The sequence below is a fragment of the Vulpes lagopus genome, chromosome 10, assembly GCF_018345385.1.
Source record: "Vulpes lagopus strain Blue_001 chromosome 10, ASM1834538v1, whole genome shotgun sequence".
Classification (NCBI taxonomy): Eukaryota; Metazoa; Chordata; class Mammalia; order Carnivora; family Canidae; genus Vulpes; species Vulpes lagopus.
The window spans coordinates 88331730-88355418 of record NC_054833.1 but is presented as its reverse complement, the minus strand read 5'-3'; the positions used below and the strand labels follow the sequence as shown (position 1 = coordinate 88355418).

General features: G+C 46.8%; 1 protein-coding gene across 6 annotated transcripts in view; it reads right to left on the bottom strand.

Annotated features, from left to right (window-relative positions):
* SLC45A1 (solute carrier family 45 member 1) overlaps positions 1-23689 on the bottom strand; it is a 79702-nt gene that overhangs the window by 14801 nt on the left and 41212 nt on the right. The window contains exon 3 of one of the 6 annotated variants that reach the window (XM_041773078.1): positions 16722-16935. The exons of 1 other annotated variant lie outside the window; for it this stretch is intronic. Coding sequence is in view for 2 of the 5 variants with exons in the window: in XM_041773076.1 (XP_041629010.1) it covers positions 4717-4863 (147 nt within the window). In the remaining 3 variants the exon portion in view is untranslated. Of the gene's footprint in view, positions 1-4716; positions 4945-4985; positions 5569-16721; positions 16936-23689 lie in introns of those variants that run through there. 4 more of the 6 variants (XM_041773079.1, XM_041773080.1, XM_041773076.1 and 1 more) reach the window with 4 other exon arrangements.

The window sequence follows — 23689 nt, the reverse complement described above, 5'->3', positions numbered from 1 at the left end:
GGAAAGCCCGTCCGGGGGCGGCAGTTACTCACTGGAGCCTCCACGGTGAGAATCAGCTTTTCCAGGTGGCTCCCTCCACCCCCTCCCGACTGGTGGCACCTGCTCCTCCTTTTCATATGAGGAGGGGTGAGTTCTTAGAGGCGACTGCTGTGCCCCCAGAGAGGAGGCCTACTGCTGGCGGAAGATGTCGCCAGGGCCCGTGTCCAACGTGGCTCAGGAGACCACAGCTGGGGCCCTGTCCCTGCTCAGAGGGAGGAGCCCGGTCCTGCAGGTCCCTGCACTAAAACTCAAGGGGACCTTCCCCTAAAGAGGCTCCATGAGGAGGGCCAAGCAAGGAGCCTCCTAGGAACTGAGGGCGGCCAGGAACCCCATGGTTCTGAGGGGGTGCCAGCCTATTTTAGGGCCCACAGCTCATTTCAGGACAAACTCTGCCCTGGCCTGCAGGTCCCAGGGGAGCAGAGTGGTGGGGAGCCCAGGCTTGCGGCAGGACCCACCTACAGGTACCCTGAGCGCCTGTGCACAGCTGTGGGACAACCCTTCTTTCATGGGATGGAAAGTCACAGCGGTCACCTTGCCTAAAACTTGTGTCTCCTCTTCCTGGGAGGCTGGGGCCCTGGTCTAAAAGCAGATGCGTGCATTTAGTTCCAAGCCTTTCCTTACAGCACCAACGGATGAATGACATTTTTTAGTCATCAGGAGAACTGAGATTTATTGTGTTTGAAAATGCTCTCTTTTAAAGAGATAAACCAAACACCTTGAATCCCACATGCCATAGATGACTCCCTGAATAGGGATACTGTACACACACACACACACACTTACACTCACACACACACACACACACAAGTGAGGGAGACAAAAAGAACCACGGAGGGTGAGAAATAGATATCTTCCATCCTCAAATCATTTTTTAGAGCAATTTTCATAATGCCCGGGCCCTGGGTGGGGAATTAGTCTCCCTCAGGCCCCCAGACCCCCTGGGGTTTGCAATTGGCCACACAGAGTCCTGCCCCAGGTGCAACTGGTTCTCGCTGCTTTGGAATTAATCGAGATTGTAACTGTTAAAAGAACAGATTCTAGTATGTTGACCTGTGCATTTTAACCAATGTCAATTTTATTAAGCATAGAGAGAGGAAGGCCACCAAGATCAGAGGTAAAGAGGCAGATAAAATCATCAGAGGGGAGCCTTCTAGGATTCAGTCTGGCCTCTGACAGCTCACCTCATTCGCCTCACAAAACAGTAATTGCCTACATTTCCTTTTAAGTCCTGCGTGAGAAGTAGGCCCCAAACCCAAGACAACATGCCCAACATTGATGGGCTTCCTGATAAGGACATTTGTTATTTACCAAGATCAATAATACAGGATTTTTTTTTTCAAAATTACTTTTAAGCTTTAAAAATGAGGCCCTTATCCCTGATATTAACTTACTGCCTTCCATCACGCTATCACAAGTCCATAACTTCTTTATGAAGCACTCAGGAAATGCTTCATCACTCCAGATTTGTATCCTAAATTCCCCCCCCCCACCCTACACAAGGATTGTCTTCCTTCTGTTTGCAAGACACCAGTGGTGGAAGTGATTTTCTTTAGAGACACTCTAGCAGGATTCAGAGCACTGTGTTAACCCACCAACCCATCCATCTATCCATCCATTCTCCCTTCCACCTACTTATCCACCCATCCAACCACACCCATAACACATATCCACCCACTCATCTTCTAATCTACTTGTCTACCCATCCACCTTTCCAAACATCCATGCATCCAGCCGTCCACCTGTCCACCTATCCTCCCATTTGGCTGAGCACTAAGTACCAAGTCTCTGAGGTCATAAAGATAAAGGAAAGACAAAGTTCCTGCCCCCAAGTTGGGTGGGAAGTAGAGGGAAGGTGTCCTACACAGGGGGAACTACCTGTGTAAAGGAGCTGTATGTGCAACAGTTGGGCACCAGGTCAGCGAGGTGAGAGAGGAAGCCATCAGGAAGGAATTAGCTGACCAAGAAGGGCCTGTGGCCCTGCTGAGAGATGCCAGGGAAGGACATACCCAGAGACCCAGTCTGCTCTTATTTCTGTAACTTATCTTGTGACTTTAGAAAACTATCATGCTATCTCTAAAACAGGAACAGAGATACCCAAGAATTGTGTAGGCAAATAACACTTCATTAAAATCATAACCACTGGGTTGACTTAGTTGGTTAAGCTTCTGAATCTTGATTTCAGCCCAGATCATGATCTCAGGGTCATGAGATTGGGCCCCACCTTGGGCTCCATGCTCAGGAGTCTGCTTGAGTTTCTCTCTCCCTCTCCTTCTGCCCCTCCCCTGCTCCCTTTCTCTTTAAAATAAATAAACAAATAAATAAATCTTGAAAAAAAGAGCCCCTCGTTGGGGGAGGTCTATGTTCAGTAGGGAATCTGCTTAAGATTCTCTCTCTCCCTCTCCCTCTGCACCCCACCATGCTCTCTCTCTAAAGTAAATACATTTTTAAGAATTCATTTATGAAGATTAAGTGAAACTTATTTTTTTTTAAAAAGCTAAACTTCTTGATTCTCTCCCTCCTGTGTTAGCTCAGCCCATAGTAAATATTCCAGAAAAATCTGTCCTTTGGCCAGTCTTGTCTTTAAAAACCCAGGTGAGGGCACCTGGGTGGCTCAGTTGGTTAAGCATCTGCCTTTAGCTCGGATCATGCTCCCAGGATCCTGGGATTGAGCCCCACATCGGGCTCCCTGCTCAGAGGGGAGTCTGCTTCTCCTGGTCCCTCTGCCACTCCCCCTGCTTGTGCTCTCTCTTTCTCAAATAAATAAAATCTTAAAAAAACAAGAACAAAACCCCCAAACCCAAGTGGCTGTTAGCATTCCCTGGATCTTCACTCATTCATTAAAACTACAAAAATAAAGTGCCCGTTGGAACACCGCATAAGACCATCTCCTTAAAGGGCGGACCTTTAGCACAGGTGCGTGAGAGAGCTTGACCTGACCTCACCTGTCCGGTCACAGCTCCACCCCCACTCCCTGCTCCTTGCCCTCTTCCAGCCCAGCAGCCCAGGGCGCCACCTTTTCCTATCCCATTCTACCCCCATAACGTGAACCTAAGTGCACGGGCGCTAGAAACCTTGCCTTTCATTTTGTAATGAAGAACCATGGCCCACTTTGGATGAATTTCAGATTTAAACAGCACATGGTGGAAGCATATTTTTGAAAAGGGGAATCTTTTCGACCTTACTTAAAATGAATTATGTGGATAGCTCATATCTCTGCCTACGAGGTGATCGCTTCACTTTGTCACCTGCCCACCACCCCCTGGCTTTAGAACACAGCCTGCGGCCTGTCCTAGCAAAAATGAGACCAGACCGCTGCCTTACCTCTAGCAGCTAAACCAGAAATGAAACCTGGACTTGAAAAAGTCTTCCCTGAGGGTTCATTTTCAAATCGGGGGATCAGTGTTACTATTTTCATTTCAAGAACACATTTATTAAAAGCTATCCATGAAAGGTTATTCTAAGAAGAATGCTTAAAAGTCATTTTTGAATGTCATAAAAAATATGAAAGTGAAATTTAAAGTGAAAATGAAGAGTGAAAACATGAAAGTGAAATTTAGAATAATGAAATAGAATTTTAATACACAAACACAAATATTTACCAGACCATCTGGCCATCCTGATCACACTCTATGAGCATTAATTCAGTCCAAAAAATATATATAATATAAATTATATTATATTATATTATGTTATATTATATTATTATATATCCCTGGCCCCACAAAGGTTCTGTGCTGTGCCCACTGTGTTTCTTGAATACAGAGGCTGTTCCAAGTAACGAATCCCTCCAACTCTAGTATGGGAAGATTAAACTGCAAATTATCAATAAAAATAAACAATGCCCATGCAATTTGAATGCTGAAAATGGCCCTTTTATGAGCAGAATCATTTCCTCATTTGTCTCTCCTCCTCTTTACATGACACGGGCTTTACACCTGGCGGCCGGGGAGGCCACAGGGCTCCCCTACTCTTGCTGCCACCAACGCTCAGAGCCACTACTTCGAGGAAACTGTCCCAAGCCGGGGAGGCCCGTGAGGGCCCGAGGGGCGAGCTTGATGCGCTGGTCACCGACTGTGGCCGGGTCCTCACTTCTGCTGTCCGGAATCCTGTCCCTCTCTGACAACCGGGTGACCCCGAAAGCCCTAATCAGGCACACAGTGTACTTGGGTTTCGCGAGCCCCTGACTCTGCTTCCCGAAGAAGCTGGAGACACAAATGGCATAGCACAGCAGGTGACCCCAGAAACCACCTGCGAAGTTCCCTGCTGGCTGATGAGGTCAGAATGCACCGACGCTACCAGCCTCCTGCTGCAGGAGCCCTGCCGGAGCCCTGGCCATGAAGTCACCCTAAACTTCATCCTGGGACGCCCACGGGGTCCTACGAGGAGCCCCCGCCGCCAGGAGGGTCGGCCTCGGGCGGGAGGCGAACCGGAAGCTGATGACACCTGCCCAGGTGACCGGGACCAGGCCTCGGGCACATTCCAGCCCCGCCGCTCCCGGCCTCCGGGCCCTGGGCCAAGGGTCCCGCACTCCGGGGGCGCCACCGGGGCTCCACGTACGGGTCAGAATTAGACACCATCAGGGAAGAACAAAGGTCTCCGGGCCAGCCTCGGTCCGGATCCCGGACTCGGATTCCCGGGGGCCTAGCCGCGGCGCCCCAGCGCGGAGAACGGCGGTACCTGTGGTTCGAGACAGCAGGCATCCCTTTCCGAGGCCGGGCTCCCGCCTGGCCCGCGCGCAGCCCGGGTCCCCGCCCGGCAGCCCCCGGCCCGCCGCTGCGGCTGCAGCATCACCCCGCGGGGCGGGGCCGTGACGTCACGCTGCATCCCGCGCAGCCCGCGGCGGTCCCGCAGCGCGGCCTTAAAGCGGCACCGCCCCGCCGCCCCGCGGCCGCCAGGGCCCCTCCCCGGCCGGGCCCCAGGCGCACCCCCCACCCCACCAAGATTACCGTGCTGGTTTCCGAACGCGCTGGCTAGGGATGACTGCGAGGGCACCACGTATTCGAGGCTTTTCCTTGGCCTAAGGGTTCTCACCTTCCCCTCTGATTCCAAGAGATGCGCTAGGTTCTGGCAATCGCTGCAAGCACCGGGTGCCCCAGGCGCTGAGCCCACGGTCCGGATAAGTTGGCCCTGCCTAGAAGCTTCTACTGCCTCCGCGTATTCCCTAACCTGTACCCGGGCCTACTCTGTGCCCGTCACTGTGTTAGGGACCGCGTGTACAGCCACGGGCAAACCAGACAGAAGTTCCTGCCGCGGAGGCACAGCACTGCAGAGAGGGAGAGACACACTGAACAAGACAAATAACATGGATTAGTGATGTGCCTGAAGATAGTAACTCCCCAGAGAAGGAGCTAGGGCTGCAGTGTTAAATAGGGTTGTTCAAGAGTCCTTACTGAGAAGGCGACATTTGAAGAAAGACTGGGAGGCCAGGGGGCTAGTCGTGCTGATATCTGGGGGAAAGTCATACCAGGCAGAGGAAAGAGCAAGTGCAAAGGGCCTGGGGTAGGGATGCCTGAGTGGCTCAGCGGTTGAGGATCTGCCTCAGGCTCAGGGCGTGATCCTAGAGTCCCAGGATCGAGTCCAGCATTAGGTTCCCTGCATGGAGGCTGCGTCTCCCTCTGCCTCTCTCTCTGTGTCTCTCATGAATAAATAAAGTCTTTAAAAAAACAAAACAAAGGGCCTGGGGTGGAAGTGAGGTGGGCTGAATCAAATAATGATGGAGCAAATAGCCTGTAGTGAAAGTATGGAAAGTATTTCAAGGGGAAGCATGTGGCCCTATGAAAGTTTATAGTAGGGAGAATTTGGCCACCTTGGTCAGGTGTCCGTTGAGGACAAGGGACATTTGGGAAGCACACTAAAGCTGAGTAAGGAGGGCAGTGTGTTCCAGGCACAGGCGTCAACTTGGGCTGAGCTCTTGTGACAGGAGAGGGCATGGTGGGCGCAGGACTGAGGAACCAGTGGGGTTGGGATGCAGAGGCCAGGGTGAGTGGGGGCCGGGGAGGCTGGAGAGGCAGACTGGGCCCAGCCTGCAGGCCTCGTGGGCTGCTGTCATATTTTAAGAACAAGGAGAAGCTTAGAAGTGTTTGGTGCAGGGAACTGGATGGCATAAACCGTATTCATATTTTGCAAAGATCATGGAGCTCAGAGTGGAAAATGGGTTGGAGGGGACCAGGAGACCAGTGGGTGCCCCAGGTAGGAGCTTATAGAATGGTCTAGGTGGGAGAAGATGGGAGTGATGGTGGAGGGACCGAGATGCAGATTGGTTAGGCATCTAGGAGGTAAAAACAAGAGGACTTGATAGATGGAGGGTAGGAGGTGTGGGAAGGGGGGAGGGAGGTGCCAAGAAGTTTTCAGCTCAACACCCGGATGAAGGAATGTTGACTCACTGGGAAAACAGCAGGCTGGCCTATGGGGTGAGAGTTGCAGGTTGGTTTTGAGACAGAAGGAGGCATCCAGGCCACTAGAGGTAGGGGTCTGGAGCTCAGAGATGATCCTTGGAGCATCAGCTGCCCACGGGGGCAAATTGCAGCCAAGCTGTGGATGGTGCCATGGGCAGGAGAGATGGAGGGGAGAGAGTCCCCCTGAGGCCTGGAGGAGTCTCAGCAGTCTCCAGCCAGGCAGAGGAGAATGAACCATCAGATATCTGGTTCTATCTTATTTTTTCCTCTAAGTAGGAGACACAGTTTGGGAAAATACCAATGTGTTTTTCTATTTTGCTTTTATACCCAAATGACGTGCTCCTTAGCAGAAAGCTCACAGCCCTCACTGAAAACCCTCAACATCTCAGGGGCTTCGCACCATAGAAGCTTAGCTGGGACTCCTGGGAGGTCCAAAGGGGTGCTCCTGCCGGGTGGAGTGGGGGCCTCCACGCAGTCACTCAGGGACCCAGGCTCCTTCTACGTCGGCTCTGCCTGAGACAGGCTTGCAGAGGCCCACATTCTGCTCGCTCACAGGCCACCGTCTGGGTACTCGGGACGTGACACACCCGGCAAGCAAGGGAGGCCAGGATGGGTGGTCCCTGCAGGGAGGAGGAGGAAGTGGGTGTGGATAGCAGCTGGGCAGCTGCTTCTCTAGCTCCCATCAGTCTGGGGGTGGGGGAGGGGAGGGAGGGACCCTAAGAGAACAAAAGCTAATGGCTCATTTCTGGCGTTCAAAATTGGATTTTACAGCAAGAGAAAAGGCTTGAAATCTAGGCATTGTGGAGAAAGAAAGGACTTTAAAAAGATTCCTTTGACCATCTTTAACCTTCCAAAGTTAGAACCTTCCAAGATTAGAACCCTCCAGGGCCTGATGGCAGGGTGGCATGTCTTCTTGCCTGTGGATGAGATGTCCCGTCTTGTCAGAGGTGGAGACAGGAGGCCTGCGGGGAAGGAGAGGGAGGGATCTTTGGAGGGGGCATAAGAGAAGCCCACCCGCCTGGGCCCTGCACAGAGCCAGGAGGCTTGGGTCCAGGGGCCCCCTGCGGGTCAAGGCTGGGCCCCACCCCGTCCTGGAGGATTTTGTTCTGGGCCAAGCTGGCCCACGCACGGCAGCCTGGCTGCGGCGCAGTCACTCTGCTCAGAGCTGAAAGTGGCAACATCCCCACGGAGGGGGCGACCCTTCACGTCGGTGCGGAAGGTCGGCCCGCCCAGCAGTGGGTGGGGACCAGTGGAGAGACCCAGGGGATCCCCTGGCCCAGGCAGGGCACCCATGGACCTCACAGCTGAACGGGGAAATCCGGGGACTGTCTGGGGTGGGGACACCATCCTAGGAGGTCACGGAGCCCCGCCCCTTCCCAAACAGCATCCTGGTCCGGGTGAGGACAACGCCAAGGGCTGTCATATCAAGTGACCGGGTCAGGCCCAAAGGGACTGTTCACAGGAGCCCACTGGACTCGATGTTACCCCAGGTCCCACCGGCTTGGTGCCTCCCTGGCCCCCCTGCTCACGGCGCACAGTCGGTGACGGCTTTTGAGAGGGCTCAGGTCAGGAAGAGAGAACCGAGGGGACCCCAGCCCCTCTGCAGCCCCGAGGCGGTTGGGCCCGCGGAGCGAGCCTGCGGCGCGGCCGGTAGAGGAGGCTCCCGAGCCGGCCTCGGGGCAGCGACGGCCCGCGGCGCACCTGCCATCCCCGGGCGTCCACCAGGTGGTGGAAGAGCCTCACCTTTGCGGGCCTGGGCGCGAGCCCGCCGCGGCCGTCCTGCGTTCCTGTGCGTCCTGCGCTCCTCCGCACCGGGTGGACGGGTGGACAGAAGAGGCCATGCATGGGTCTTTTCCAGCATTTTCTGACCTTGCAAGGATTCGTGGTTCCGAGACTGAACTGTTCTTTTTACTTTGTGATGCATTTGTCTTGCAGAGCACACAGCTACGTGTTTTGTTTTGTTTTTTTAAATGAATATCATTGTTTTTAATAACATCTTGTGCGGGGCCCTGCGCTAAGGATTTTGTGCATTTTGAACCTCATCTGCTTATCCTAATTTTTTAAAAAAATATTTTACTTATTTATGAGAGACACGGAAAGAGAGAGGCAGAGACACAGGCAGAGGGAGAAGCAGGCTCCATGCAGGGAGCCCGACGGGGAACTCGATCCCGGGGCTCCAGGATCACACCCTGGGCGGAAGGCGGTGCTAAACCACCGAGCCACCCAGGTGTCCCGATTTAGCAAACTTTTATAAAGTAAACTTTATCATGAAATCTAACAGAAAAGTGCATGTGACAAAGCTCAGGGATTCATACTTGCCTGCACACAAGCACATGAACACCTACACCGCCTGCGTGCATGCACACTCCTATGTATGCACGCTGATAAGTATGCTGATAAGACACATGTAGGCGCGAACACACGTGCGTGTGCACACACAGTTCCTGTTGCCATAGCTCCTCCTGCCGGGAGGGCAACAGCCACCCTGAGACTGCATTTGAACTCCGAAGGTCTGTCTCCATCAAGAAAAAGTCACAAAATGACCATCCTCTAATTACAAGGCAAAGCAAATGCTAGGAATAACCCCATTCCTTTTTGTCCAGTCCGGAAGCATCTGGTAAAGGGCCACACGCAGACCTTCGAATGCATTTACTTGATCTACATACAATGGAGGCAGTTGGAAGTTGTGTTGTTGAACCTGTGTCCACACGGTATGTTATGGGTTAAAACAGTTATGGGCTGCCTTGGGAACTTGATCATTACTGTTTCTGCAGGAAAATGATACGCCCTCCTTATAGAGCCTGCGGAACCCAACCCAGTTCGGGACCGTCCGAACTGCGGGACAAAGGGGTGTTAGAACTCTAGGGTTGCAATTAGAGTCTGAGCTGAGCCAGAGCAGGACCCCAGGGTCTGGATACCAGGCCATGCTAGAGTCAAAGGGTGTTGGACTCAGGCTCCAGAACCAAGACCCAGGCAGTGGCACCCAGGGTGGCTGTGAGTCTCATCTGGACACAGGGTTGCCAGAGAAAATGCAGGATGCCCAGTTAAATGTGAAATTCAGGTAAATAGTAATTTTTACACAGAAATGTGTTCCAGGCAATATTTGGCACCCTGAACTTCAATGTGCTCCATCCACAGCCCTGGTGGGACAGCTCTGGGCACCTGGCAGAGGAAGCCACCTCTGGGAGCCCCGGGTCTGGGCCGATGAAGCTGCCAGGCGGTCAGGACCCCAAGGCTCTGGTTGCTTTCTGGTGCCTGTGGACGCCTTCCTCTGCCAAGCTCAACTCTGTTTGCTGTGGTTCCCCTGAGAGAAGAGCGAGCCCAGCATTCACAGAGGAGCCTCAGCCGGCCGCTGGGTGGTTGTTGAGAAAAGAAACTTCTGGAGAGTACATCTCTGGGATCTTTAAAGTTCCAGTGGCTTTTGTGCTTTATCTCTTTATTTGCTTGTCCAATTTATTAAAAATTTGAATCTACTGAATAGAAATTTCTTTTTTTTTTTTTAAGATTTTATTTATTTATTCATGAGAGACATACAGAAAGAGAGAGAGAGGCAGGGACACAGGTAGAGGGAGAAGCAGGCTCCATGCAGGGAGCCCAAAGTGGGACTTGATCCCGGGACTCTAGGATCACGCCCTGGGCTGAAGGTGGCGCTAAACCGCTGAGCCAGCCGGGCTGCCCTGAATGGAAATTTCTAACATGTAACCACTGTATATACAATTAATACATTTAAAACATAAAAATTTCAAATTATTTTAATCTTTTATTTTAAGAATGTCCATTGATTAGTAAACTTTTTTTTTTTAAAGAGTGTATTTAGGGATCCCTGGGTGGTGCAGCGGTTTGGCACCTGCCTTTGGCCCAGGGTGCGATCCTCGAGACCCGGGATCAAATCCCACATCGGGCTCCCGGTGCATGGAGCCTGCTTCTCCCTCTGCCTGTGTCTCTGCCTCTCTCTCTCTGTATGACTATCATAAGTAAATAAAATTTAAAAAAAAAAGAAAATTAAGAAAAAAAGAGTGTATTTATTTATTCATGAGAGACGCAGAGAGAGAGGCAGAGACACAGGCAGAGGGGGAAGCAGACTCCATGCAGGGAGCCTGATGCGGGCCTCGATCTTGGGACTCCAGGATCACGCCCTGGGCTGAAGGCAGGCGCTCAACCACTGAGCCACCCAGGTGTCCCAAATTAGTAAATTTTTATAAAGTAAACTTTATCATGAAATCTAACAGAAAAGCGCATGTGACAAAGTTAACAGCTCAGGGATTTATCACTCACGAGTCACCACAGGCAGGTCTGGAGCAGACTCTCCAGTTCCCTAGAAATCCCCTTCGTGCCTTCTGTCACTACCCCTTCTCTCAACCCCTGCCAAGACGTAATCACCATTTTGACCTTTATGTCCATTGCTTTCTGGTTTTTTCTGTCGCTGTAACATCCACACGTGAGTCCGTTTTGTTGCCTGCAAAAGCTGCTAGTTTACTGGGAAGGTGGTCCCAGGAAGCAGGAATGACATGGGGGGAGGAGAAGAGCTAATAACGCAGATGTAAATGACCCAAGTAGGTCACCCACGTGGGCTACGGGGGCTCAGTCCTGTCGGGCCTCTGAGAAGCCCGATGATGTCCTACAGGAGGATGGCAGCTGGGACATTTATCTAGCAGCTCCCTGTCCCCTCTGTCTGAGGGATCTCTGGTTGGAGGCATTAACCGCTCTGCGTTGTGGTCGCAGGGTTCGGAGGAAGAGCAAGTCCTCAGGGTGCTAGGGAAATCCCAGCAGCTGGAGCTGGGAGCTGCCTGCCGAGCTACCGGTGAACCCAGGTGAGCCAAGGAGATGCACAGCAGGGCTGCTTGGCGTGTCCAGATGCTGCCAGATGCGGAGATGGCCCCAGACTTATATCAACGCACTGCTTCCTCATCCGGAAGTCTTACTACCAAGAGAAAAAAAAGGCAACCAAACTAAGCAGTGCATTTCGTGACGCTGACGCGAGCTCCTTGGTGCAGGCGGACAGGAGGCAGCCTGCAGGCCGGGCCCCCCGTAGCTCCGGGCCGCGGTGTGCATCCCTGGAAGCTACAGTTTCGCTTCGCTTTGGGTTTTGGAATCAGAAGCGTGTGCTCTTTTGTGTCTGGCTTTTTCTGTTCATTCTGATTCTGAAGGGGTGTCTGTTGTTGCGGCCCTTAGCTCATTTTCAGAGCTGCATGTGTTGTAGGAACCCTCAGGCACTTATCCATCCTTCTGTTGACACTTGGGCTGGTGCTAGCTGAGGGTTATTATGACCATGTGCTTACGGACGGCGTAATACGTGTCCTTGGTGGACAAATATACACATTTCTGTTGAGTATGTATCCAGAAGTGGCATTTTGGGGGAAATATATGATTGCCTTTAGTAGATAATTTTAAACGGTTTTGCAAAAGGTTTATAGACTTACCCTCCGAACAGCAGCGTGTTTTAACACATCTAGAGACTATTGCTCACAAGTCTGGTACTATTTGTCTTTTACTTTTGCCATCTGGTGTCTGTCTTTTACTTTTGCCATACACGGGTGTGTAGTGGTGGTTATAATTTACACTTCTCTATGACTAATGAGGTTGGGCATCTCTCTGTGTGTCCATTGGTCATCTCAGGATTTCCTAAGGTACCTGGTCAAGATTTTTTCCTCGGATTTCTATGAGGTCAGCTGTCTTTCTTATTGAAATTCACTCAGATTGTCCATGTTTTGACGATTCCTCTTTCCCAACGTGAGCGTCAGAAGTTATACGTTTCCCTATGAGCACAACTTTAGATACATTCCACACATTGTGACACGTTGGGGTTTTTTCGTTATTTATGTTAGACATTTTGGCAAGACATCCAAGTGACAAAATATGGCTCAGAGTCAGACACAAGGGCTGGGGACTCCTCCATGCTTGGGGATGGATTTTGAGCGAGGGAACAGATCTACTTCTGGTTCCAGTCTGGTGTTGCCGGTGGGGCTGGAGGAGGGCAGGCTGATGGGGTCCCCTGATGCACTAAGTGCCAGCTAACTACTGGCTGGCTGCCAAGGAGCCTTCTGCTGTATCCCCCTGTTCTCTAAACTCTGTTCTACTGCCTGCTTCATCCCTCCACTCAGATACACATCCAAATCGGCTCCTCAAACTCGCCAAGTCCGAAACCCAAGCCCTTGACTTCCTCCCCCAGATCTGCTTCTTGCTTATGAACTACCACGGAAAACTTAGACCGCATTTAGGGGCCCACTGAGATTTGGGGTGGAAGTATCACTTGCTTCTGCAGGAGCGCCCTAAGGCAGGAGATGATCCATTCTCCACAGCAGAGATGGGCTGCCCCTTCTATATCCCTCTGGCCATTTCCCACATCATGAAGCCTGAACTCTGCCTAATTTTCCAGGCCCTCCATCATCTGCTTCCCTCATCTCTCTTCTGGACCTGCACTCCCTTCACCCGGCCCCCACTTGGGTGCGAATATCCTCTGCTCTTTCCCAGCTCCGGGCCCATTCCTGGAGAGCGAGTGTTCAAATCCTCCCAATCCTTGAAGTGTTCCCTCATTACCCTGGTTTCCCCTCATCTGCCTCCTCGGGGTTGCCTGCCTACCCCACCTGATCTCCCGCCTCATAACACAATGGCTCCCACTGCTCAACACTGTTTGGGCTCTTGTTATCTTTTGTCCCTGAGCAAATCAGTTGGCCCCGTGAGCTTAGCACACCCTCATTCTTGGTCAATTCTGCTGGCTTGTTAAATGACAGGGACTGATTTCTGACATCAAAGAACGAGTTATTTTAGCTTCACAGAACCTCCTCTCCTCCCCTCTGCAGGGGGACATTGTCCCTGCACTTGATTTCTTTGCACACGCAGTGGCTGCCCAAGGCCAGGAGACCTTCCCATCTTTGGCCTAAATGTCTTCTTGGCCACAGGGTAGCCTGCAATAAGCCCCAGGGAACAGAGACAGACTTCTGTCTCCTTTTCTTCTGTGCTCTTGGGCAGTGGTTCTCACACTTTGGTGTGACTACAACCTACCTGTCGTGCTTTTAGAAATGCTTGTTAGGATTCCTGCAGAGTCTGACTCGGCAGGCCTGGGATGGTGAGTTTGACAGACGTCCCACTGCTTCTGGACAGATGACACCATGGCCACACATGAGACACCAGGCTCCTGCAAGTTTTGGAAGGGCTTAACGACTCTGGTTCTTGGAACTTCTTTTCACACACAGCCTCTTCTGTCCTAGCTTTGAATGTACTTGCTGTGCTATATTTCCTTGTAGGTGTCCCTCAGTGATCATCAAAAACTTGAACTGGTTTGGAACAACTGCCTCTGGGCTCCTGGGTACCCCCTACAGAGGCAAGTTTGGACCTCCGACCCAGGTCTACCTGGGCTCCTGAACACCATTTATGCAAGCTTTCAGTGACTGATGCAGCTACTGGGTGCCAACCAGGTTGGGGTCTTGGCTGTCTAGACGTAATGACTTCAACAACTATGGGGCTGAAAAGGAGTTAATACATGACTCCGATTCCAGTAGTTAGCAATTGGCATGGTTCTCCCCGAGAGGAAGCATCTGGTTTAGATCATGGTTCGAACGGAGCATGCAGTTATCAAATGTAGCACAAGAGAAAGGAATGCTTAAATGTTGATCCTAATGTTATTTCTAGAAGCTTAAGGGAAGAAAGAGGTGCATGTTTATATAGTTTGTATATGCAAAGAAAAGGTCTGGAACGATACCCTCTGAACCACCCTAGTGTCTACCTTTGGCAGTGGCATCTGGATGGGACAGGTGACATTGGCCTTCTATACTAATACAGCCACCTTGGCACTCTTCATGGGGTGGTTGTTGTTCTACAATGAACACCTGCTACTTTATAATAAAATAAGTTAAAAAGCAGAAAACCCAGCACAGTCTCTTTAAGTACACATCCAACAGAAGTCCTTGGTGTTCTGTGTAATGAAAGTAGTGAAGCGCAGCGTCAACTGCTCTCTCTTGCGTTACTGCATTCACCTATGACTGGGATGTTTCCAAAGGGGCTATGACTTAGAACCAAACCATGAATCTCCTCATGACAGAGGAAGGATCTTGGAAGTCGTTACAAGCTTGTTCCTGTTGTCCAGGAAGGGACTCCTGCCATAATTTATAGGGTAGTAGAAATGAAAGATTTCTGGGTGACCCTGGACTCCTATTGCTATTTTTGCACAATATGAAGTGCATCGTTTCCTGACTTCTAATTTTCCCAAAAACCTCACTTAGGTGCTTTTGAACTTGGATGGAACAGAAGGTCGAGCTCTCGCTGGCTCGATCCCTGAGCGTTATCTCCACCATTTGAACACCGAGGGCTTTGTCTTCATTTCCACTTGACTAGCAAGGTCACGGGGGCCCCCACCCCCAAATCTCCACTCTGCCCTCCCACCGTGATGTTCCTTCTGTCCAGGAGGCATTTGGTATTAATTCACCCTCTTTGTCTTCGCCTCAGAGAACCTGCCTCCCTGCACATTCATTGCCTCCCTCCCTGGGCTTCACTGAGGCCGACAGTTGACTTGCCAACAGACAGACACCTCATTATTTACCATGTTTGAATCGGGACTATTTTTCTGTTTCTTGGAAACCTCCCTCAAGAGCTCCATAATCTTTTCTCTGATGAAAACAGTCGCTCCTGCTGAGCGAAATTCCACTTACAGCCCCAACACAGCCTACGTTGTTCTCTTTCTTAAAGAGATTTTTTTTACTCCATTTAACTTGTTTTTCAACTCAGCTCAATGGATCAGACTTACCCATTCAGGAGGAACCTGCTCAACAGCCGTTGTCTCTTTCAAATAAAATTAGATTCTTTACTCAAGGGCCTACATTATAGAAGCAGCCAACTTAATAACTTTGAGGTTGCCGCCGGCCAACCATAGGGTGTTGACGAATCCTGCTCAGCTTGAGGGTTGCCCACCCTGGCCAAGGCTGTATATGCTTCATGCAAGTCGCCCCAAGGACGCTGCCCCCATTGCTTCCTGGGAGAAGAACCACTAGATATGATGGGTGCCATGTTGCTGGCTCCTTCACAGACTGGGAGAGGCCAGGGGCTGGGGAGGCCTCTGAAGGTGGTGAGAACTTTTGTCAACCCTGTTGAGGACTCTGAGCAGGAGCTCAGACAGGATTCTTCATCATGCAAACCACTGGACATGTCATTTCCTGATAATTCTAGAGGTGTAAATCATCTTTAGATGCTCTGTTCACTTCTTGTGAAAACTCTTTCACTCTTGGAAGGTAGATAGACTTCAAGGTGTTTGGTGAAAAACTGAGAGTGTAAAGTCATCAACCATATTTCTCAAGAGGTTTAATGTGTCATAGTTAACATTTTTAATTGCTTCCAGGTCAATTCTTGACCCTGTTCCAATCATGATCAAGGGCTTTGGGGTTTGGGACGCCTGGATGGCTCAGTGGTTGAGCATCTGCCTTTGGCTCAGGGTATGATCCCAGGTTCATGGGATCGAGTTCCACATCCAGCTTCCTACAGCTTCTCTCCCTTGCCTGTGTCTCTGCCTCTGTGTCTCTCGTGAATAAATAAGTAAATAAATAAATAATCTTAAAAAAAAAAAAAAGGGTGGCAGTGTGAGAGTTTCTTCTCCCCCACTGCCAATATACTTTCTTAGGCCTTGGTAGGACCCTCTTTTCCCGGCCATGGAGTAGGACACAGGCGGGAGCCCATCTTCCCCATGCAGCTCAGCTTACCTACATGAGGGCTTCAGTGAGTCCTGAATCCCAGCAGAGTGTGTCCCCGTATCCCTGTCTGGCTACCTGGGCGAGCTCCTTGAACTTCAGGAGCAGATCTTGTGCACCTGTGTCCCCGAGACTCAGAACAGGTACTTGACATGCTGTGAATGAATGAGCCAGCCTGAAGTGATGTGGTTCCTTCATTTTTTGTCCAGGTGTCCTCACCCCAAGGAACCAGTTCTAAGTGAGGGCAGGGCTTCCCCTCCATCCTTGCTCTACTCTGGCCATCTTTTATGGCATCCTCTCTCCACTTTCATAGTTTTGTTACCTAGATTGGTCCAAATCCACCCTACCTACTTCATTAGCTGTCCTCACACTTCCTATAAATTTTGTGATGTTTGAATACTGAATTTTTCTGGAAAAGGACAATGTTGGAGAACATTTGCTTTGGAAGTACAGTGATGTGAAGAAGGTACGGCAACCAAATGATGATAGGATTCAAGTCCACCTGCCCCCCGCCCCCAGAAGTTCTCTCGCTGAAGTTCATGCCTGGCCATCTGAGAGTGCTGTGACTCCTTGGAGGAAGGACAGGTGAGAAGCCTCTGTGACGAGATTTTACCTGAAAATGTGGTCAGAATTCCATTGTGGTGCCAAGTGAACAGAGCTCCAGCTCTGTCGCTTTTTATAAATAAACCCGTAAACACCCCTCATCTTCAAAAGGGTCATGTTGCCAGCCTGACACAGACTTTCCGACTCACTTCTAAGCCCCATTGCTGCCAATTTTCCAGTTTGAAAAGAGGGAAGCTCCATAAAAGGCTTCCTTTCCATTTGCCCTGTGGAGGAGGATGGAACACATGGTGAGTCGGAAGCTATGAACAAAATAAGTTTATAAAAATTCCAAATAAAGCAGCACCTCAGCTGCAATTAGACTTAACATGGCAAGGTTGCCAGCCCTGCGTGGGTTGATGTCACAGGGAAAGGCTCAGCTGGGACGATGGCAGGACAAACTTGGAGACACACAACTCAGGAGAGGACACTCTTGGGCATGAAATGGCAGATCCACCGAACAAACGATTACAGTAAGAGAGCTCAGCACATCGTCTGTCCCACTCTCCTGCTGTCCAGAAACTCAAGAACTATGACAAGAAAGAAGATGCAAAATAATTTCTATTTAAGGACACCTGAGGGGCTCAGCAGTTGAGCATCTGCATTCGGCAGGTCATGATCCCAGGGTCCTGGGATCGAGTCCCACACTGGGCTCCCTGCATGAAGCCTGCTTCTCTCCCTGCCTATGTCTCTGCCTGCCTCTCTGTGTCTCTCATGAATAAATAAATAGATCTTTAAAGTAACAATAATAATTTCTATTTAGATTCCATCTTGTATATTGTTAGTGAAGGAGGTCAGGACACGCTACCCCAAAATGTGCTGCTTTCATACAGTGATATTTTGAGCTGAAGGCACTTGCAAAACAGCACATGCTGGGAGAGGCTTCTTCTGGAGCCCCACCTCCAGCCTGAAGGCAGGTCCTCCTCGGCTGTCATGTCCCCTCAGGAGTCCATCAACTGAGGAGGAGGGACTTGTGTCCCAGGAGAGGAGACCAGAAATCCATGCCACACACAGACTTTGTCACAAACGATCACACCTCCCATCTGTTCTCCCAAGGGCCCCTTCATCCTTCCTGAAAATCATTTATTTTCCTGAGAGGAAAATCCTCTCAGGGCCTCCTGAGAGGCCCACCTTCCCTTCTCCTTCCCCTACTAAGACGTTACATACACTTTCAAATCTTATCTTCTATTTGGGTAGTCCCTTTTTCACCCCTGGGATGCCTTGTGTGCATAATACTAAAAATTAATACATTTGTATACGTTTCCTCCTATTGATCTACCTGTTGTTTGTTTATTTCATGGACCCAGATATGGAGACTAGGAAGGTAGAGGGAGTGTCCTTCCTCCCCCACATGACATCCATGTGGGATTTTTACACATACACACACACACTTAAAAGATAACCAATTTTATAAAAGAAAGTTAGAGGCTGGTCTCACATATAAATGAATATACAAAAACCCTAAATAAAATCAATGGATACAATAATGTATTGGAAATATCCAAGGAATGTAAGGATTTTTTTTTCAAAATTTTCAATTGAGATGCAATTCACAGACCATAAAACTCACCTATATAACATGTGGAATTCAGTGGTTTTAGTATATTTGCAAGGTTGTGCAACTATTACCACTGACTAGTTCTAAAATATTTTCATTGCTCCAAAAGAAATCCTATACCCATCATCAGTCCCTCTCCATTCTTCCTTCCCCTCTTCCCCTAGAAACTACAATGTACTCTTTGTCTCTATGGATTTGTCTAGTCTGAACATTTTGTATCAAGGTAATTGTACAAGACTTGGCTGGCTTCTTTCACTTATTGTAATGTTTCCAGAAACCACCCACTTTGTAGCTGGTATCAGCACTTCATCCCTTCTTATGGCTGAATGATATTCCAAATCATATTTATCCATTCATTAGTTTATGGACATTTAAGTTGCTTCTACTCTGTGGCTAGTATGAATAATGCTGCTATGAACATTTGTCTAATAGTTTTTGTGGGAACGTATGTTTTCAATTCTTTTGGATATAAACCCAAGAGTGGAATTGATGGGCCTATGGTAATTCTATACTTAACTTTTGAGGAGTTGCCAGACTGCTTTCCAAAGAGGCTGCATCATTTATTTTACATCCCCACTAATAATGTGTGAGGGTTCCAATGTCTCCACATTCTCAATACTTGGGTGTTTTTTTTTTCTGTTTTAAAAATTATAGTCATCCTAATAGATGTGAAGTTAGTATCTCATTGTTTTTCTTTGTATTGATTTGCATAATGACTAATTTCCCTAATGATTAAGCATTTTTCACATCCTTATTGACCATTCTTGTTTGGAGAGGTGTCTGTTCAAGTCCTTTGCTCATTTTTAAATTGGGTTGTCTTTTTTATTGTTGAGTTGTAATATATTCCAGGGGTTAGAGACTTTCTTATCAGATATACATTTTGTAAATTCTCCCCCATTTTTTGTAGGTTGTATTTTCACTTTCTTTATAGTTTTTTTTTTTTTAATTTTTTTTTTATTTATTTATGATAGTCACAGAGAGAGAGAGAGGCAGAGACACAGGCGGAGGGAGAAGCAGGCTCCATGCACCGGGAGCCTGATGTGGGATTCGATCCCGGGTCTCCAGGATCGCGCCCTGGGCCAAAGGCAGGCGCCAAACCACTGCGCCACCCAGGGATCCCTTTCTTTATAGTTTTTTGATGCATAGAAGTTTTTTATTTTTACCATGTCCAAATTATCTATTTTCCTTGGTTGTTTGTCCTTTTGGTTATCCTAAGAAACTGTTGCTTAATCCAAGGTGATGAAGATCTATACCTATGTTTCCCTCTAAGAATTTCATAGTTTTAGCCCTAACAGTTAGATCTTTGATTCATTTTGAGCTAATTTTGTATATGGTGTGAGATAGGGGCTCAAATTTATTTTTTTTTTTTGCACATAAATATCCAGTTGTTTCAGCACTTATACAATTTGTTGAAGAAATTAGACTTTCCCCATTGAATAGTCTTGACACCTTTGTCAAAAATTAATTGACCACAGATGTATGGTTTTATTTCTAGCCTCTCTGTGCTATTCCATTGGTCTACATGTCTATTCTATCCCAGTATCACACCCTCTTGATTACTTCAGCTTTGTAATAGGTTTTGGAGTAGAGAAGTATAAATTCTCTATCTTTGTTCTTTTGTTTCAAGATTATTTTGGCTATCCTTATCCTAGGTCTGTCTCTTGTTTAAAAAAAAAAGAATAATAAAGGCATTTGGGACTTTGATAGGGATTGTGCTGAACCCAGAGAAAATGTGCTTCAAAAATGAAGGCAAGATAAAGACATTTAAGACAATAAAAACTGAGATGATTTCCCATCAGCAGGTTCATATGAAGGGAAATATGAAAGAGGATTATTTTAGCAGAAGGAAAATTATCTGAGAAGGAAGCATGGAGAAATAGAAAGGAAGGAAGGAAGAGCTCCAGAAGACTAAAAATGTGGGTAAATCTAAATGAATATTGGTATATAAAATAATGTTATTTTATATACTGATATGTAAATAATGGTTTGTCATTGGAGGTCAAAACATATGGAAGAATAAATAGAATTAAAATATGTGGCAACAAGAGCACAAAAGTTGAGAAATAGGGTAAATACAAAGTGTTGCACTATCTGAGAAGTGGTGAAATTATGACTTACATTAGACTTTAATAAAGACCGCAAGATGTAATCTTTAAGGTAACCAACAAAAGAACAGTACAAAAATGTATAGCAAGTTACTTGGGGTGGAAATAAAAAATAGATGAACCAAAAAAAGAAAACAAAAGGGAGAAAAAAGAACACAGATGGGACAAATAGTAAAATGGTAGATTTAAGCCCACCTATACCAGTCATATGTCAAATGTAAAAACACAAAATGCACCAATTAAGAGATTATCATTAATTTAAAAATTATCGGACTGGATTAAAAGAAACCTTCAACAATATACTGCTTATAAGAGATACACCTTATATATAATGATATAGATAAATTGAAAGTAAAATGGATAGGAAAAGACACAGCACAAAAAGCTTAACTGTAGAAAGTCTAACTGTGGAAAGCTGATGTAGCTATTTTAACAAAAGTGCCCTCTGAACTACATGGTTTTGAACTGCTTGGGTCCATTCATGTGTGGATTTTTTTCGATAAATACAGTCTAGTAGAATAAATGTATTTCTCTTTCTTGTGATTCTCTTAACATTTCTTTTCTCTAGATGACTTTATTGTGAGAATACAGTATATAATACATAAATAAAATATGTGTTGACCAAGTTATTGGTAAGGCTTCAGGTCAGTAGTAGGCTATTAGTAGTTAAGTTTTTGGAAGGAGTCAGGAGTAATATATGGATTTTCTACTGCACAGGGCAGGGTGACAGAATCAGTACCCCTAACCCTCAAGTTGTTAAGAGTCAACTGTAGTAGGCAGGGTAGACTTTACATCAAGGAGAATTGTTACAGTTACTGAGGAACATTTCATAATGAAAAAAAGAGTCATTCCATTAAGAAGACTTAAAAATGCTAAATTCTAATGCATGTAATACAGCAATCCCAAAATATATTGAACAAAAATTGACAAATTTATGGGAAATAAACAAATCCACCTTTACAGTGGAAGATTTTAACACACCTCTCTTCATAATGAATAGACAAAGAAGATAAAATAATCATTAAGGAGACAGAAGACTTTATTTAACCTAATTAACAAATCTGGCCTGATATTTACAGAACTGTCTCCAACCGCAGAACATGCATCCCTTTCAAGCGCATCTGGGGCACTGACAAATATTGACCAAATGCTGCACCTGAGTGAAAGTTGTTACACATTTAAAAGGATTCAACTGTAGGCATAATATTCTCTGAAAATAGTAGAATTAAACTAGAAATCAACAGCAAAAAGTCAATAGAAAATTCCCCCGAATCTGGAAATTAAATGATTTATTTCTAAATAACTAGAATCAGAGAAGAAAGCTTACTACAAACAACTTGGAACATATTTTGAACTGAATGAAAATGATTATACCATACCCTAAAACCATGTTGAAGGGAAGACTTAGAGTCTTCAGTGAGTGTGTGCCACAGAGAAGAAAAGACTGACAATCAAGACCTAAATATTCAACTAAAAAAGTTAGAGAAAGAATGGAAATTAACACCTCCTAAACAAAAGGCATAAACAATAAATGTAAGGCCAAACATTAGTGAAAATAGAAAACGTAGGAGAAAACAAGAATCAGCAAACCTCAAGCTGATTTCTTGAAAAGATTCATCTGGGAGGAATTATCAAGAAAAAAAGAGAGAATATCCAAGTAACCAGTATCTGGAAGAAATAAAATCCATGGCATAGTTCCTACAGATGTTAAAAAGATAAAAATATATAACGTTATGCCAATGAACCTGAAAATTAAGAAAAAAATTCCCAGGAAAAAAACCATACCCTAAATGTAGGTAGCCCACAGCTATCAAAGAAAGTGAATTCATCATTTTAAATCTTCCCACAGAAAAACTTCAGGCCCAGATGACTTCATCAGTAAATTCTTTTGAACATTTAAGGAAGATAAAACACTGACAGAAAAAAAAATCCCAATTCATTTTGTCAGTATCAACTCAGTGCTAAAGCCTGGTGTTAAAAGAAAGAAACATCTCTCTTGTCATTATTGTTTATAAAGCCTAAACAGCAGTCCTAAACTAGAACCAATTTAGATATAAAGGTTAGATATAAAAGTTAATATATCATGACCAAATTGGGTTTGTTTCAGAAATGCAGGGTTAGTTTGCTATTCAAACTAACTAGTTGCTATTCACCACCTTCTAAGAATAGGAAAAGTCATAGGATCATCTCAATATATGGTGAAAATCATTTGATAAAATTTAATGGCCATTCAGATTTTTAAAATTTATTCTTTTGAGACACACACACACACACACACAGAGCATGAGCAGGGGAGAGAGGCAAAGGGAGAAGGAGAAGCAGATTCCCTACTGAGCAGGGAGCCTGATTTAGGGCTCAATCCCAGGACCCTGAGATCACGACCTGAGCCGAAGGCAGATGTCTAACCATCTGAGCCACCCAGGTGCCCCTAATATCCTAGTAAGTGAATTTAAAAATAAGGTAGCATTTACAAGTTTCAAAGAACATCAAAGGCACAGGAGAAAATCTAATAAAAGAAGTTAATGATCTGTATATAGAAAACTACAAAACATTATTGAGATTAAAGAAAGAAGACCTAACTAGAAGCATTATCAGCAATAGCCAAACTATGGAGAGAGCCCAGATGTCCATCAACAGGTGAATGGATAAAGAAGATGGGTACACACACACACACACACAACACAATGGAATATTATTCAGCCATCATAAAGAATGGAATCTTGCCATTTGCAACGACTTGGATAAAGCTAGAGTGTATTATCCTAAGTGAAGTAAGTCAATCAGAGAAAGACAAATACCATATACTCTTACTCATATGTGGAATTTAAGAAACAAAATAGGTGAACAAAGGGAAGGGAAAAAAGAGAGAGGGGAGAAAATCATAAGAGACTCTAAACAATAGAGAACAAATGGAGGGTTGATGAGGGGAGGTGGGAGGGGAAGGGGCTAGATGGACGATGGGCATTAAGGCGGGCACTTGTAATGATGAGCACTTGTTATGATGTTATAAATAAGTGATGAACCACTAAATTCTACTCCTGAAGTTAATATTACATTATATGTTAACTAAAATTTAAATTAAAACTTTGAAAATAAATGAAGAAAAGAAAAGAAAAAACACCTAAGTAAATATTCATGGGTGAAATACACAATTTTGTAAAGATGTCCATTCTGCCCAGATTGGTCTGCAGATTCAATGTCATCCCAGTGCAAATCTCAGCAGGACTTTGTGTGTGTGTGTGTGTGTGTGTGTGTGTGTGTGTGTGTGTGAATTGAAAAACAGATTCAAAAATGTATATAAAGGGACGGGTGGCTCAG